General features: G+C 38.2%; 1 protein-coding gene across 2 annotated transcripts in view; it reads right to left on the bottom strand.

Moving 5' to 3' along the window:
- Nucleotides 1-15,537, bottom strand: part of LOC125913235 (L-lactate dehydrogenase C chain) — a 43,651-nt gene that overhangs the window by 10,647 nt on the left and 17,467 nt on the right. For both annotated transcript variants that reach the window (XM_049618313.1, XM_049618322.1), the window contains exons 4-5: nucleotides 13,220-13,393; nucleotides 631-804 (exon numbers count right to left, since the gene is read on the bottom strand). In XM_049618313.1, the coding sequence (XP_049474270.1) occupies nucleotides 631-804; nucleotides 13,220-13,393 (348 nt within the window). The remainder of the gene's footprint in view (nucleotides 1-630; nucleotides 805-13,219; nucleotides 13,394-15,537) is intronic.

Consider the following 15,537-nt stretch of genomic DNA (forward strand, 5'->3'; position numbering starts at 1 on the left):
TGTATTTTTTATATTTAAAAAATTTATATTTTTAAAATTTCGAAAATTTGTATTTTTTATATTTAAAAAATTTATATTTTTTAAAGTGTTAGAAAGATATGTAGAATTATTTTATATTTGTGTGGTATAGAAGGCATTTTAAAGCAAGATGCAAATAAAGAATCCACAAAGAAAAGGATTGATAAGGAAATATAAAATATCATAAGCAACTAGAGAAAAGGAGCAACAAATTAATACTACTCAATAGTAACAAAGAGCTGACAGGGAATAACCATCAACCTAGAATCTCGTATCAGTTAAACTGTCATTCAAGAATGGGGTGAAACTAAAACACTTCTGCATAAACAAAACTGACAGGATATACTTCAAGAAAAAAAAAAAGATCTCCAGAGAAGAGAAACACTCATAGACTTTCAAAACAGCTATATGTTACATGCATTGTTTTATGAGACGTAGCTAAACCCATGAACAGAAGACAAAGTAGAGGAATAGAAAAATACACCAGGGAAATACCAAGCAACTGAAAGTTGTGTAGCTATATTAATATCAGAAAAAAATAGACTTTAAAGAAAATACGTATTATTGTAGATAAGAAGTGTAATTACATAATGGTAGTAGGTTTATACTTACCACTAGAATCACCATGTTCTCCAATAATCCAACCATGGCAGCTTGTGGGATGAACACCCAACTTCTCCCCAATTAGGTAACGGAAACGGGCAGAGTCTAGATTACAACCACTTCCAATTACACGAGTTGCAGGTAAACCACTTAGCTTCCAGACCACATATGTCAAAATATCCACTAGAAGGAACAATTTGTTAGAAAAAAATTAATAGTAACTTCGTTCTACAATTTGCTTTTCTGAATAAGTAAATGGTCATAAAATCAAATACAGATTCATTACAGAGTTCAAAGTAAAGCAAGTCAACAAAGAAATTAGGAAGGATTATCTCCCATACAGATTTTTAAAAGGTTAAATTACTCACAATCAGAATTTTAAAACAAAAAAAAAATCTCCTTTTGAGATAAAGCATGTACCTGTCTGTGTGTTTAATAATCAGTCAATTAATTTTACCTCCTTAACTACACTTAAATTTCTCCTTTCCTTCACCAGCCTCATCTAATCTATCAGCATCTCCTACCCAGAATAAAGCCACATGCATGACCAGGGTCATATGCAGATGTGAACATACTCAGAAAAAATGTGAGAAGATCCTAAGCTTTAGCCCCATCTGTCTTTGAGGCTTTGTGCAAACTGGAAGTGAAGGTTAAGCCACAGTTGTAAACTGCCAGGCTTAGTGTTGAGGGCATGCCCTAGCATGCACACAGAGCCCTCCAGCAAGGACTGGGAGATATTTTTTGGTTTCAAAACTGCAGAGAACAAGATGGAATCACTCATGTCAAGCAGTGATGGGCAGTGCAGCCAAGACCAGATATCACAGAGACCAGCACCAGCTGATGACACACTCAGAACTGATAACCAGCAGAAACAGAGGAGATATGCAAAGGCCCAAGAGTGATTAAATCATTTTAAAAGGTGAGGATTTTTGCAGCAAACTGTCAGACTCCTTAGACACTGACCCCTCTATGTCTGATCACTTCAAAAAGGGAGCTGCCACCAAAGGTTGTGCCTGATTGATCTTTGAACAGAACAGACATCCTTTGCTGCTTGAACATAATAAACATTAAACTCCAACAGCTGACCTGAACTGGACCAAGGCCTTATCTCAACTGTGCACCCACAGACTGACTTCCCATTTGGTTTGTTAGCCTCCTACCCCTATTCTATCTTGTCTGTTGTGTGACTTGTGCTTTGCTTTGTGTGACATACAAGAAGCCAAGTTAAATATGTGAATGTCATCAAGTCTGGAATCCTGAACCTGCTTTATAATTACATTAACCCTGCTTTATGACTGAATAAAGCTGACATTGTGGAAAGACACAACCCACGTGTGCCTTCATAGCATGATCATGACAAGAACTTTAAGGAAAGTTCTGTTTGAACATCAGCTGACCACCAAACGAATGTATGTGGCCTATGACTACTGTGGCCATGTACAACAAAGAATATAGACCTTACAAAATTAATATATAAAAGTCATGAAACAAACTACTACAACAAGCATCAACAAAAACAAACTCTGAAAGGGGGGAATTTGATTTGCAGTTTTCATATTATAATTTTTTTGGCTTTTGGGTTGGGGCACCTGGGCGGCTCAGTCAGTTAAGCATCCGACTTTGGCTCAGGTCATGATCTCAGGGCCCATGAGTTCAAGCCCCGCATCGGGCTCTGTGCTGACAGCTCAGATTCTGTGTCCCCCTCTTTCTCTGCCCCTCCCCCACTCACATTCTATCTTTCTCTCTCAAAAATAAATGTTAAAAAAATAATTTTTTGCCTTTTTAAGTTTTTATTTTAATTCCAGTTAGTTAGCATACAGTGTTATATTAGTTTCAGGTGTACAATATAAAGATTCAATAACTGCATGCATCACCTGGTGCTCATCACAAGTGCCCTCCTTAATCCCCATCACATACTTAACTGATTCCCCCAACCCGCCTCCTGTCTGGTAACCATCAGTTTGTTTTCAATTGATGGTTTCAACTAAACCAATGTCTAGTTTCCAACAAAAATTATGAGGCATCAAATGAAACAAATAAGTATAGACAATACAAAGGAAAAGAAGCAATCAACAGAAACTGTTCCTAAAGTACCCCAGACTTTAAACAACTAACCTATCTTCAAGCCCACTGGTTCTTTCTTCTGCCTTCTTTTTTTTTTTTTTTTTTAACATTTTTTTTTTTTTTTTTTTTGGGCCAAAGAGAGACAGAGCATGAACGGGGGAGGGGCAGAGAGAGAGGGAGACACAGAATCGGAAACAGGCTCCAGGCTCCGAGCCATCAGCCCAGAGCCTGACGCGGGGCTCGAACTCACGGACCGCGAGATCGTGACCTGGCTGAAGTCGGACGCTTAACCGACTGCGCCACCCAGGCGCCCCTCTTCTGCCTTCTCAATCTATTGTTGGGCCATCTAGTGAATTTTCATTTCAGTTAACTTTTCAACTTCAGAATTTCTATTTTAGTTCCTTTTTATAATTTCTATTTATTAATATTTCTTATTTGGTGAGACTTCAGCCTCTTATGTCCTTTAGTTCTTTAGACATGGCTTGCTTTAGCTGTAAATATATGTAAAATGGTTGGTTTAAAGTATTTGTCCGCTGGGATGCCTGGATGGCTCAGTCAGTTATGTGTCTAACTCTTGGTTTCGGCTCAGGTCATGATCTCATGGTTTGTTGGATGGAGCCCCGCATTGGGCTCTGTGCTAACAGTGCAGAGCCTGCTTGGGATTCTCTCTCTCCCTTTCTCTCTCTGCCCCTCCCCTGCTCTCTCTCTCTCTCCCTCTCTCTCTCTCTCAGAATAAATAAACTTAAACAAAAATGAAGTATTTGGTAAATCTTTGTTAATTATTATGGCTAGAACTTCCAGCACAATGTTGAATACAAGTAGTGAAATCAGGCATCTTGTCTTATTCTTAATCTTAGAGAGAAATATATCAGTCTTTCACTATTGAGTATGATGCTAGCTGTGGGTTTTTCAAGTTGAAGAAATTTCCTCCTACTCATACTTTACTGATTCTTTTTTTAAATCATGATTGGGTGTTGAATTTTGTGATATATTTTTCTGCATTTATTACCACTCTAATCATTATATAATATCGTTCTTTGTCTCTAGTAACAATTTTTGTGTGAAAGTCTAATTTCTCTGGTATCAGTATAGCCACTCCAGCTCTCTTTTGGTTCCTGTGTATATGAAATATTTTTTCTATCCTTTTGCTTTCAACTTACTGTGTCATTAAATCTAAAGTGAACCACTTGCAATTAGGCAAGAAAAAGAAATAAAAACCAAATTGGAAAGGAAGAAGTAAAACTATTTCTATTTGCAGATGACATGATCTTATATATAGAAAATCCTAAAGAATCCACAGACACACACACTCACAAACTATTAGAGCTGATAAGTGAATTCAATAAAGTTGCAGGATACAAGACAACACTCAAAAATCACTTGTAATTCTAGGGGTACCTGGGTGGCTCAGTTGGTTAAGCATCCGACTTTGGCTCAGGTCATGATCTCACAGCTCATGAATTCAAGCCCCGCATTGGGCTCTACACTGACAGCTCAGCCCTATCAAAATTCCAATGATCTTTTTTGTGAAAATGAAAACAAAAATCCTAAAATGCATACGAAATTACATAGGGCCCTAAATAGTGAAAACAATTATGAAAAAGAATAACACAGCTGAAGAACTCACATTCTGACTTCAAAACTTAACTACAGAGCTACAGTAATCAAAACACTATGATATTGGCATAAGGAGAGACATATCAATCAATGGAACACAAGTGACAGTCCAGAAAACCCACTCATATATGGTCAATGAGTTTTAGACAAAGGTGCTAAAACCATTCAATGGGGAAAGAAGAATATTTTCAAAAAATGCGGTTGAGACAAGAGGATATCCACATGCAAAAGAATGAAATTTGACTCTTACCTCACATCATGTACAAAGTTAGTTCCAGATGGCTCAAAGATCTAAATATAAGAGCTAGAAATATAGGGGTAAATCTTCATGACCTTGAGTTTGACATTGATTTCTTAGGTATGACACCAAAAGCATGAGTAACAAAAAGAGAAAAAGATAGATTGGCCTTCACCAAAATTAAATATTTTTATGTACAAAGTACACTATCAAGAAAGCAAAAAGACAATCCATGGAATGGAAGAATACATTTAAATCACAGATCTGATAAGAGTCCTATAGCCAGATATATAAAGAACTCGTATTACTCCTCAACCAAAAGGCAAACAACCCAATTTAAAAATGAGGAAAGTGGGGCGCCTGGGTGGCGCAGTCGGTTGGGCGTCCGACTTCAGCCAGGTCACGATCTCGCGGTCCGTGAGTTCGAGCCCCGCGTCGGGCTCTGGGCTGATGGCTCGGAGCCTGGAGCCTGTTTCCGATTCTGTGTCTCCCTCTCTCTCTGCCCCTCCCCCGTTCATGCTCTGTCTCTCTCTGTCCCAAAAATAAATAAAAAACGTTGAAAAAAAAATTTAAAAAAAAAAATGAGGAAAGAACTTGAATAGATGTTTCTCCAAGAAAATATACAAATGGCCAACAAGCATTGAAAAGATGCTCAAGGGGCACCTGGATGGCTCAGTCAGTTGAGCGTCCAACTTCAGCTCAGGTCATGATCTTGCGGTTCATGGGTTTGAGCCCTGTATCGGGCTCACTGCTGTCAGCCTGTCAGCACAGACCCTGCTGCAGATCCTCTGTCCCCTTCTCTCTACCCCTCCCCCTGCTGTGCTCTCTCAAAAATAAATAAATACAAAAAAAAAAAAAAAAAGAAAGATGCTCAACATCATTAGGCACTAGGGAAATGCAAATCAAAACCACAATGAGATACCACTTCACATCCACTCAAATAGCTAAAATAAAAAATGTAGAAAATAACAAGTATTGGGGTGCCTGGGTAGCTCAGTTGATTGAGCGTCCAACTTCAGCTCAGGTCATGATCTCATGGTTTATGAGATCCAGCTCACTGCCGTCAGCACAGAGCCAGCTTCAGATCCTCTGTCCCCCTCTTTCTCTGCCTCTCCCCTGCTCATGCTCTCTCTCTCTCTCAAAAATAAATAAACAGTAAAAAAAAGAAAATAAGTGCTGGTGGGGATATGGACAATAGGAACATTTACACACTGCTGATGGGAATGTAAAATAGTACAGCTACCAAGAAAAAAGTTTGGCAGTTACTAATTAATCATAGAATTATCATAAGACCCAGGATTGATCTTTCTTTCTTTCTTTCTGTCTTTCTTTCTTTCTTTCTTTCTTTCTTTCTTTCTTTCTTTCTTTTCAGAGAGAGAGAGGGAGAGAGAGAGAGTGTGTGTGCGCGCATGTACGCAAGAGGGAGAAGGAGACAGAAAATCTTAAGCAGGCTCCATGACCAGCACGGGAGCCAATGGGGGGCTCAATCCCACAACTGTGAGATCATGACCCCAGCCAAAATCAAGGGGCAGACGCTCAACCAACTAAGTTACCCAGGCACCCCCATATGACCTAGTGTTTCTACTCCTAGAGATATATGCAGGTGTTCAAACAAAAATTGTACATGAATATTCCTAACATCACTATTCACAATAGCCAAAAGGTAAAAACAATTCAAATGTCCATCAGCTGATAAATGGATAAATGGAATGTGATATATTACACACTGGAATATTTTCAGTCATAAAAAGTATTGATGCAGACCACAATATGGATGAACCTTGAAAACATTATTAAATTAAAGAAGCAATACTTTTACAAAAGGACACATATTGGATGATCCCATTTATATTAAATATCCAAAAGAGGCAAAACTATAGGTACAGAAAGCAAATTAGTGGTTGCCAGGAATGGAGAGAGGAAGGAATGAGAAGTGACTATTTAAGGGCACAAAGTTTCCATTTAGGGTGGTAAAGAAGCTTGAGCATTAGACAGTGGTAGTGGTTGCACAAAATAAAATTTACTTAATGTACTTAATGCCACTGAATTACACACTTTAAAATGGTTAAAATGGTAACATTTATATGTATTTTGCCATGATAAAAAATAGACTTTACCTCAAAAATTATTACTAGAGACAAAGAAAGACATTACACAATGATAAAAGGGTCAACTGATGCAGAAAAAAAGCATTTGACAAAATTCAACACCCATTCACGATTAAAAAAAAAAACTCTCTGGAGTGCCTGGGTGGCTCAGTCAGTTAAGCCCCACTCTTGATTGTGGCTCAGGTCATGATCTCACAGTTCATGAGATTCAGCCCTGCGTCGGGCTCTGTGCTGACAGCACAGAACTTGCTTGGAATTCTCTCTCCCCCTCTCTCTCTGCCCCTTCCCCATTTGTGCAAGCGCTCTCCCTCTCTCTCAAAAATAAGTAAATAAACTTACAAAAACCATAATGCTATTGGAATGACTAAAATTGAGGAGACTGACAATACAAAATGTCGGCAAGGATGTGGAGCACGTAGAACACTCTTAGAGTGCTTATGGGAATGTAAACTGGGATACCACTTTGGAAAACTGTTTGGCAGCTTCAGCAGAGTTAAGCATATACCTGCCATATAAGCCATCCATTTTACTCTCGTGTATTTACCCAGAGAAATGATGACATACACCCATGAAAATTCTTGTTTACAAGTGTTTCCAGCAGCTTTATTCATAATACCTAAAAACTGGAAATAACCTAAATATCTACCAATGGACAAATGGATAGGAATGGATAAACAAAAAACCATTTAAAATTATTAAAAAAAAAAAAAAACCACTTTCCAGCAGTAAAAAAAAAAAGAAAAAAAAAAAAAGAACAGATCACCAATATACCAAGCTACATGGATGAATCCAAAAATAATCATGCTGGGTGAGAGAAAACAGACCAAAAAAAGGCTATTTGGTATGATTCCATTATATGAGATTCCAGAAAACGGGGCCAGAGGTGGAATAAAGGATGGACTGCAAAGGGGCACAAGAAAAGCTTTGGAGGTAATGGAAAGGTACTTACCTTGATTATGGTGGTGGTTTCATGAGTGATTACATCTATCAATATTCACTGTGGAATGATGTCAGCAATACAGCCAAATAAGACATACCTCACTCACCACCCAACCCTCAAAATGACAATCTGGCATCCACGCATGGACAAAAGTGCCTTTGTTGGAGCTGTGTGATCCAGCATCATGCACCAAAGAACCCAGAAGGAGACGTGCCTGTCAGGCATGTAATAGGCAAAGGGACCTCAGTCCCAGCTGTGGACCCTGCAATGGCCCATGAGTTAGCTCTAGCCCCACTCTGCTCAAGTTCAGGAGCTCCTGGAAAACAATGTCTTAGACAATCCACCCATCTACAGGAGAGACTTTGTGGAAGTTCAGGGTTCTAGCTGAGAAGTCCCGGCACACCACTGGGGCAAAATACTATGAGTTTGGATGTATTGGAGAGGGTAAGAGAAACAGTTTGACTTTACTTGCCTCACTCCTCCCCTGAGGTAGAAGAGCTCACTGCTAAAAGAGATCTTAGTCCATGATTTCTCCCACAGGTGAAAGTCAGAGTGTGTGAGTAAGCATCTACCTTCACTAGCTAGGCAGACTGCTGCCAAAGAAGCCCATCTCTCTCTCTCACCACATCCAGAGTATTGAGTCATGAGCTGTACGAGTGAGGAATGAGAAAAGGCTAAGAGTGGCAGACAGGACTCTCATAGGGGCATTATAGGACATAGATCCTACTAAATGTGTTGTAGACCTTATCAGGAAGACTGCCCCCGGGCCACTGGGGATGCCTTGATAGTGGACTCCCCTATTTAACCCACAGGCAATCCTAGCATTCCACACACTCACCCCACAGGCCCCCCTCACTGTGACTGGCTCCCTGTATGCACTCTCACTGACAAGAGTAAGCATTGTCAAACAGCTAGTGAGCACAGGCAGAAAGCTGGTCTGGATCTGTGGGTCAGAAAGAGACTGCAAACTTCAGCTTAAGCTACAAAAACCCCCCAACAAACAAAAGTCCGTGACCAGATGGCTTCACAGGCAAGTTCTACCAACATTTAGAGAAAAGCTAATATCCATTCTTCTCAAACTATTCCAAAAAATAGAAAAGGAAGGAAAACATCCAAATTCATCCTATGAGGCCAGTATTACCCTAATACCAAAACCAGATAAAAGCATCACTTAAAAAGAGAGCTACAGGCCAATATCCCTGATGAACATAGATGCAAAGGTTCTCAATAAAATACTAGCAAACCGAATCCAACAATACATTAAAAACATAATTCACCACGATCAAGTGAGATTTATTCCTGGGTGGCAAGGGTGGCTCAATATTTCCAAATTAATCAAAATGATACATCACATTAATAAAAGAAAGGATAAGAACCACATGATCACTTCAACAGATTCAGAAAAAGCATCTGACAAAGTACAACACCCATTCATGATAAAACCCCTCAACCAAGTAGGCTTAGAGGGAACATATCTCAACATAATAAAGGCCATATAAGAAAAACACACAGCTAATATAATCCTCAAAGGGGAAAAACTGGGAGCTTTCCCCCTAAGGTCAGGAACAAGACAAGGATGTCCACTCTCACCACTTTTATTAAGCATAGTACTGGAAGTCCTAGCCACAGTAATCAGACAACAAAAGGAAATAAAAGGCATCCAAATCAGCAAGGAAAAAGAGAAACTTTCACTATTTGCACATAACATGATACTATACATGGAAAACCCCAAAGAATACACACACACACACACACACACCACCACCACCACCACCACCAAGAACAACAACAACAACAACAACAACAAAACAAAAAACTGCTAGAACAGATAAATGAATTCAGTAAAGTTACAGGATACAAAATCAACATACAGAAATCTGCTACATTTCTATATACCAATAATGAAGCAGCAGAAAGATAAACTAAGGAATCAATCCTTGCACTTTACACTTGCATCAAAAACAATAAGATACCTAGGAATAGACCTAACCAAAAAGATGAAAGGCCTCTACTCAAAACACTGATGGAAGAAACTGAATATGATGCAAAGAAGTGGAAAGATATTCATTGCTCATAGATTGGAAGAAAAAATATTGTTAAAATGTCTATACTCCCCAAAGCAATCTACACATTTAATGCAATCCCTATCAAAATACCAAGGTCATTTTTCACAGAGTTAGAACAAACAATAGTAAAATTTGTATGGAACCACAAAAGATCCTGAATAGCCAAAGCAACCCTGAAAAGGAAAAGCAAAGCTGGAGACATCATAATTCCGGACTTCAAGTTATATTACAAAGCTGTAGTGATCAAAACGGTATGGTACTAGCACAAAAATAGATACATAGATCAATGGAACAGAATAGAAAACCCAGAAATATACCCAAAGCTATACAGTCAATTCATCTTTGACAAAGCTAGAAAGAATATCCAATGGGAAAAAGACTGTCTCTTCAACAAATGGTGCTGGGAAAACTAGACAGCTACATGCAAAAGAATGAAACTGGACCACTTTCTTACACCATACACATAAATAAACTCAAAATGGATTTAAGTCCTAAATATGAGGCTGAAAACCATTAAAATTCAAGAAGAGAGCACAGGCAGTGACCTCTTTGACATCAGCTATAGCAACTTCTTTCTAGATATGTCTCCTAAGGTAAGGGAAACCAAATCAAAAATAAACTATTGAGACTACATCAAAATACAAAGCTTCTGCATAGTGAAGAAAACAATCAACAAAACTAAAAGGCAGCCTCTGAATGGGTGGAGATATTTGCAAATGATGTATATGATAAAGGGTTTGTATCCAAAATATATAAAACTCAACACCCAAAAAATGAATTATCCAATTAGAAAATGGGCAGAAGACATGAGCAGATATTTTTCCAAAGAAGATATTCAGATGGCTAACAGATACATGAAAAGATGCTCATCATCACTTATCACCAGGGAAATGCAAATCAAAAGCACAATGAGATATCATATCACACCTGTTAGAATGGCTAAAATCAAAAACACAAGAACAACAAGTGTTGACAAGAATGTGGAGAGAGAAGAGCCCCATGTGCTGTTGGTGGAAATATAAGTTGGTATGACCAATTTCTTCAAAAATTTAAAGACAGAAATACCATATGGTCCAATAATTCTGCTATTGGGTATTTATCCAAAGAAAGTGAAAACACTTATTTGAAAAGAGAAATGCATCCCTATGTTTATTGCAGCAATAGCCAAGATATGGAAGCCAGGTAAATGTCCACCAATAGACAAATGGATAAGGAAAAGACAGCATATAATGGAATATTATACAGCTATAAAGAATGAGATTGTGCTATTTGAGAAAACATGGATGGACCTAGAAGGTATTATGTTAAGTGAAATAAATCAGACTGAAAGACAAATACCATATGATTCCACTCATAAGTGGAATCCAAAAAAAAAAAAAAAAAGAATAAACAAACAAAAAGCAAAATCAGACCTATAAATACAGAGAATAAACTGATGTTTGCAAAAGGGGAGTGATATGGGGGATTGGGCAAAATGGGTGAAGAGGAGAAAGAGATACAGTCTTCCAGTTATGAAATGAGTAAGTCATGGGATTAAAAGACACAGCACCAGGGAAAAAAAAGATGTGATACACACACACACACACACACACACACACAATTTATATATACAATTTATATACAATATATACACAATTTAATATTCAGCTACAAGAAAGAAGGAAATCCTGCCATTTGTGATAGCATGGATGGATCTTAAGGGCATTATACTAAGCGAAATAAGTCTGACAGAGAAAGACAAATACTGTATGATGTCACATGTGGAATTAAAAAAGCCAAACTCAAAAACAAAGAGGTGGTTGCCAGGGACTGGGGGAGGGAGAGAAATGGAGAAATGTCAGTCAAAGGATACAAACTTTCAGTTATTAAATGAATAAGTTCTGAGGATCTAATATATAGCATGGTGACTATAGTTAACGATATGGTATTATATACTTAAAAATTGCTAAGACAGTAGGGGTGCCTGGGTGGCTCAGTCAGTTAAGCATCTGACTCTTGGTTTCAGCTCAGATCATGATCTCACAGTTCACGAGTTCGAGCCCTGCATCTGGCTCTGTGCTGACAGCGTGGAGCCTGCTTAGGATTCTCTCTCCTTCTACCTGCCCCTACCCCGCTATCATTGTCTCTGTCTCTCTCTCTCAAAAAAAACAAAAACAAAAACAAAAAAACAAAAACGTTAAGACAGCAAATCTTAAATGTTATTCCCATAAAAAGGAAATGCTAATTATGTGAGGTAATGGAAGTATTAACTAACACTACTGTGGCAGTCATTTTGCAATATACAAGTATATCAAATCATCATAGTATATATACCTTAAACTTACACATTATAGGCCAATTGTATCTCTTTTTTTTTCAGTAGCTTTATTTTTTTATTTTTATTTTTTGAAATTTATTGTCAAATTGGTTTCCATACAACACCCAGTGCTCATCCCAAAAGGTGCCCTCCTCAATACCTATCACCCACCCTCCCCTCCCTCCCACCCCCCATCAGCCCTCAGTTTGTTCTCAGTTTTTAAGAGTCTCTTATGCTTTGGCTCTCTCCCACTCTAACCTCTTTTTCTTTTTTTTTTTTTTTTTCCCTTCCCCTCCCCCATGGGTTTCTGTTAAGTTTCTCAGGATCCACATAAGAGTGAAAACATATGGTATCTGTCTTTCTCTGTATGGCTTATTTCACTTAGCATCACACTCTCCAGTTCCATCCACGTTGCCACAGAGGGCCATATTTCATTCTTTCTCATTGCCAGATAGTACTCCATTGTGTATATAACCCACAATTTCTTTATCCATTCATCAGTTGATGGACATTTAGGCTCTTTCCATAATTTGGCTATTGTTGAGAGTGCTGCTATAAACATTGGGGTACAAGTGCCCCTATGCATCAGCACTCCTGTATCCCTTAGGTAAATTCCTAGCAGTGCTACTGCTGGGTCATAGGGTAGGTCTATTTTTAATTTTCTGAGGAACCTCCACACTGTTTCCCAGAGTGGCTGCACCAATTTGCATTCCCACCAACAGTGCAAGAAGGTTCTCGTTTCTCCACATCCTCTCCAGCATCTATAGTCTCCTGATTTGTTCATTTTGGCCACTCTGACTGGCGTGAGGTGATATCTGAGTGTGGTTTTGATTTGTATTTCCCTGATGAGGAGCGACGTTGAGCATCTTTTCATGTGCCTGTTGGCCACCTGGATGTCTTCTTTAGAGAAGGGTCTGTTCATGTTTTCTGCCCATTTCTTCACTGGATTGTTTTTTAGGTGTGGAGTTTGGTGAGCTCTTTATAGATTTTGGATACTAGCCCTTTGTCTGATATGTCATTTACAAATATCTTTTCCCATTCCATTGGTTGCCTTTTAGTTTTGTTGGTTGTTTCCTTTGCTGTGCAGAAGCTTTTTATCTTCATGAGAGGTCAATTGTATCTCAATAAAGCTAGAAAAAACCTTATTGTATTATATACTTTGAATGGGTGCAGTTTATTGTATACAAATGTTACATCAATTAAGTTGCTTTTTAAAAATGCTATGGAAAGATCATCTTGATTCAGTTAAAGGGAGGATAAAAGACTTACCTGGATTTGAAACAATAAGCATCTTACAGTCAGGACTATGATGGACTATGGTAGGAATGATCGATTTCATAATGTTCACATTACGTTGGACCAGGGCAAGGCGACTTTCTCCCTCCTGCTGCCGCGCACCTGCTGTGACAATAACTAATTTGGAGTTTGCAGATACACTGTAATCTAAAAAGGAAACAAAAGGCAATACTTGTATCAAGAATGCCATAATTACTGTGCCTTACTTCTTTAAACGTGTTTGCAGATGAACAGACTTTCCAGACTTTCCAAGACCAAGAAGGCCTTGTCACTATGACTTACCAGTTTTCACATTTTAAAAAATAATAACAAATCCTACCAACCCATTTAGCCCACATTCTCATTTCTTATTAAGACCTGAGTCAATGCAAGTCAGCTCCCTCTGGTTTCTTAGAAATACCTTATGAAGCTTAGAACTCTGAGAATTTATGTATCTGTTTCAGGATTCTAAGGATAAGCATGTATTTACTTCTAATTATTATAAGGGATGAGATTTGAGATCACAGAGAAGTTCTTGATCCACACAAGAAAGTAAACTACTTTATAAGTCTGATGACCAGTCATAAAATTGTTTCACCTATTAAATCCAATGATAATATAATATGATGCTCATTATCCCATACTGGACTTTTAAAAAGTTATTATATACCTGGAAGTTATTTGCCATATGGATATAAAAAATTAAATTAACTAAAATCTATATATCCCATCTCCATTGGAAAAAAAAAAACTTAAAAAAACTTGTATGCTTTTTTTATTTGTTTGTTGTTGTTTTTTTTTTAACTAATCTCTACATCCAACTTAGGGCTTGAACTCATGGCCTCAAGATTAAGAGTCACATGCTCTTCTGACTGAGTCTGCAAGGCAATCCTATACTCTTAAAATAGGAAATCTGGGGGCGCCTGGGTAGCTCAGTCGGTTAAGCGGCCGACTTCGGCTCAGGTCATGATCTCGCGGTCCGTGAGGGCTGTGAGTTCGAGCCCCACGTCGGGCTCTGTGCTGACAGCTCAGAGCCTGGAGCCTGTTTCAGATTCTGTGTCTCCCTCTCTCTGACCCTCCCCTGTTCATGCTCTGTCTCTCTGTGTCTCAAAAATAAATAAATGTTAAAAAAAAATTTTTTTTAAATAGGAAATCTGCTGGGGCGCCTGGGTGGTTCAGTTGGTTGAGTGTCCAACTTCAGTTCAGGTCATGATCTCTCAGTTTATGGGTTTGAGGCCAGCGTTGGGCTCTGTGCTGACAGCTCAGAGCCTGGAGCCTGCTTCGGATTCTGTGTCTCCCTCTCTCTCTGACCCTCCCCCGTTCATGCTCTGTCTCTCTCTCTCAAAAATAAACATTAAAAAAAAAAGTCCTCTTCACGCTGCCCTGTTTGATTTTTTTTAAAAAAAGCCTATTCTTGGACCTTTGAATTTCTAAGTGAATCTTAGAACAAATTTAGTATCTATAACAACAACTGATTTTTTAGGGTTTTGACTATAGTTGCATATGATCATAATCAATATGAAAAGAATGAATGCCTTACAATACGGAGACTTTTTTGTACAAGGCCTATCTAGTTAGGTATTTAATATTATCCAATAAGGCTGTATTCTTTCCTGCATAAAAGCTCTTAAAAATATTTTGTTAGATATATTCACGTGCACTTCCTATTTTTGAGGAAAACATAAATAATAGCTTTAAGTTCTTTTGCTTGTTTTTGACATACATAAACACAATGGATTCTTTATTAATAGCTTCATGTCCAGCAACCTCACTAAACACTTAGTTCTATATGTTGTCCTTGTTACATTTTTTTTTTCCATTACCTTCTTTTTTATTCACCCGGTATGTTTTTGTAATTTTACTTCTTCCCCTTTACTAATTTAGAAGTTACACCATTTCTATTCTTTTAAAGGTTGTCACATAAGTTACAATATGTGGGGCACCTGGGTGGCTCAGTTGGTTGAGCGTTTGACTTTGGCTCAGGTCATGATCTCACAGTGTGTGGGTTCCAGCCCCACGTCGGGCTCTGTACTGACAGCTCCGAGCCTGGAACCTGGTTCAGATTCTGTGTCTCCCTCGCTCTCTGCCCCTCCCCACTCACACTCTGTCTCTCTCTCCTTCAAAAACAAGTACACATTTAAAAAAATTTAAAAAAGAAATAAATGTAAAAAAATAAAAATTTAAATTAAAACAATTAAATAAATAAAAGGTTACAATACGCATACTTGACTTATCCAAGTCCAAAGATAATCATCACCTTTCCACCTTCCCTAATGACTGAGGAACTTAGAATACAACTTCATTCACCACTA

Source organism: Panthera uncia, chromosome D1 (assembly GCF_023721935.1).
Source record: "Panthera uncia isolate 11264 chromosome D1, Puncia_PCG_1.0, whole genome shotgun sequence".
Classification (NCBI taxonomy): domain Eukaryota; kingdom Metazoa; phylum Chordata; class Mammalia; order Carnivora; family Felidae; genus Panthera; species Panthera uncia.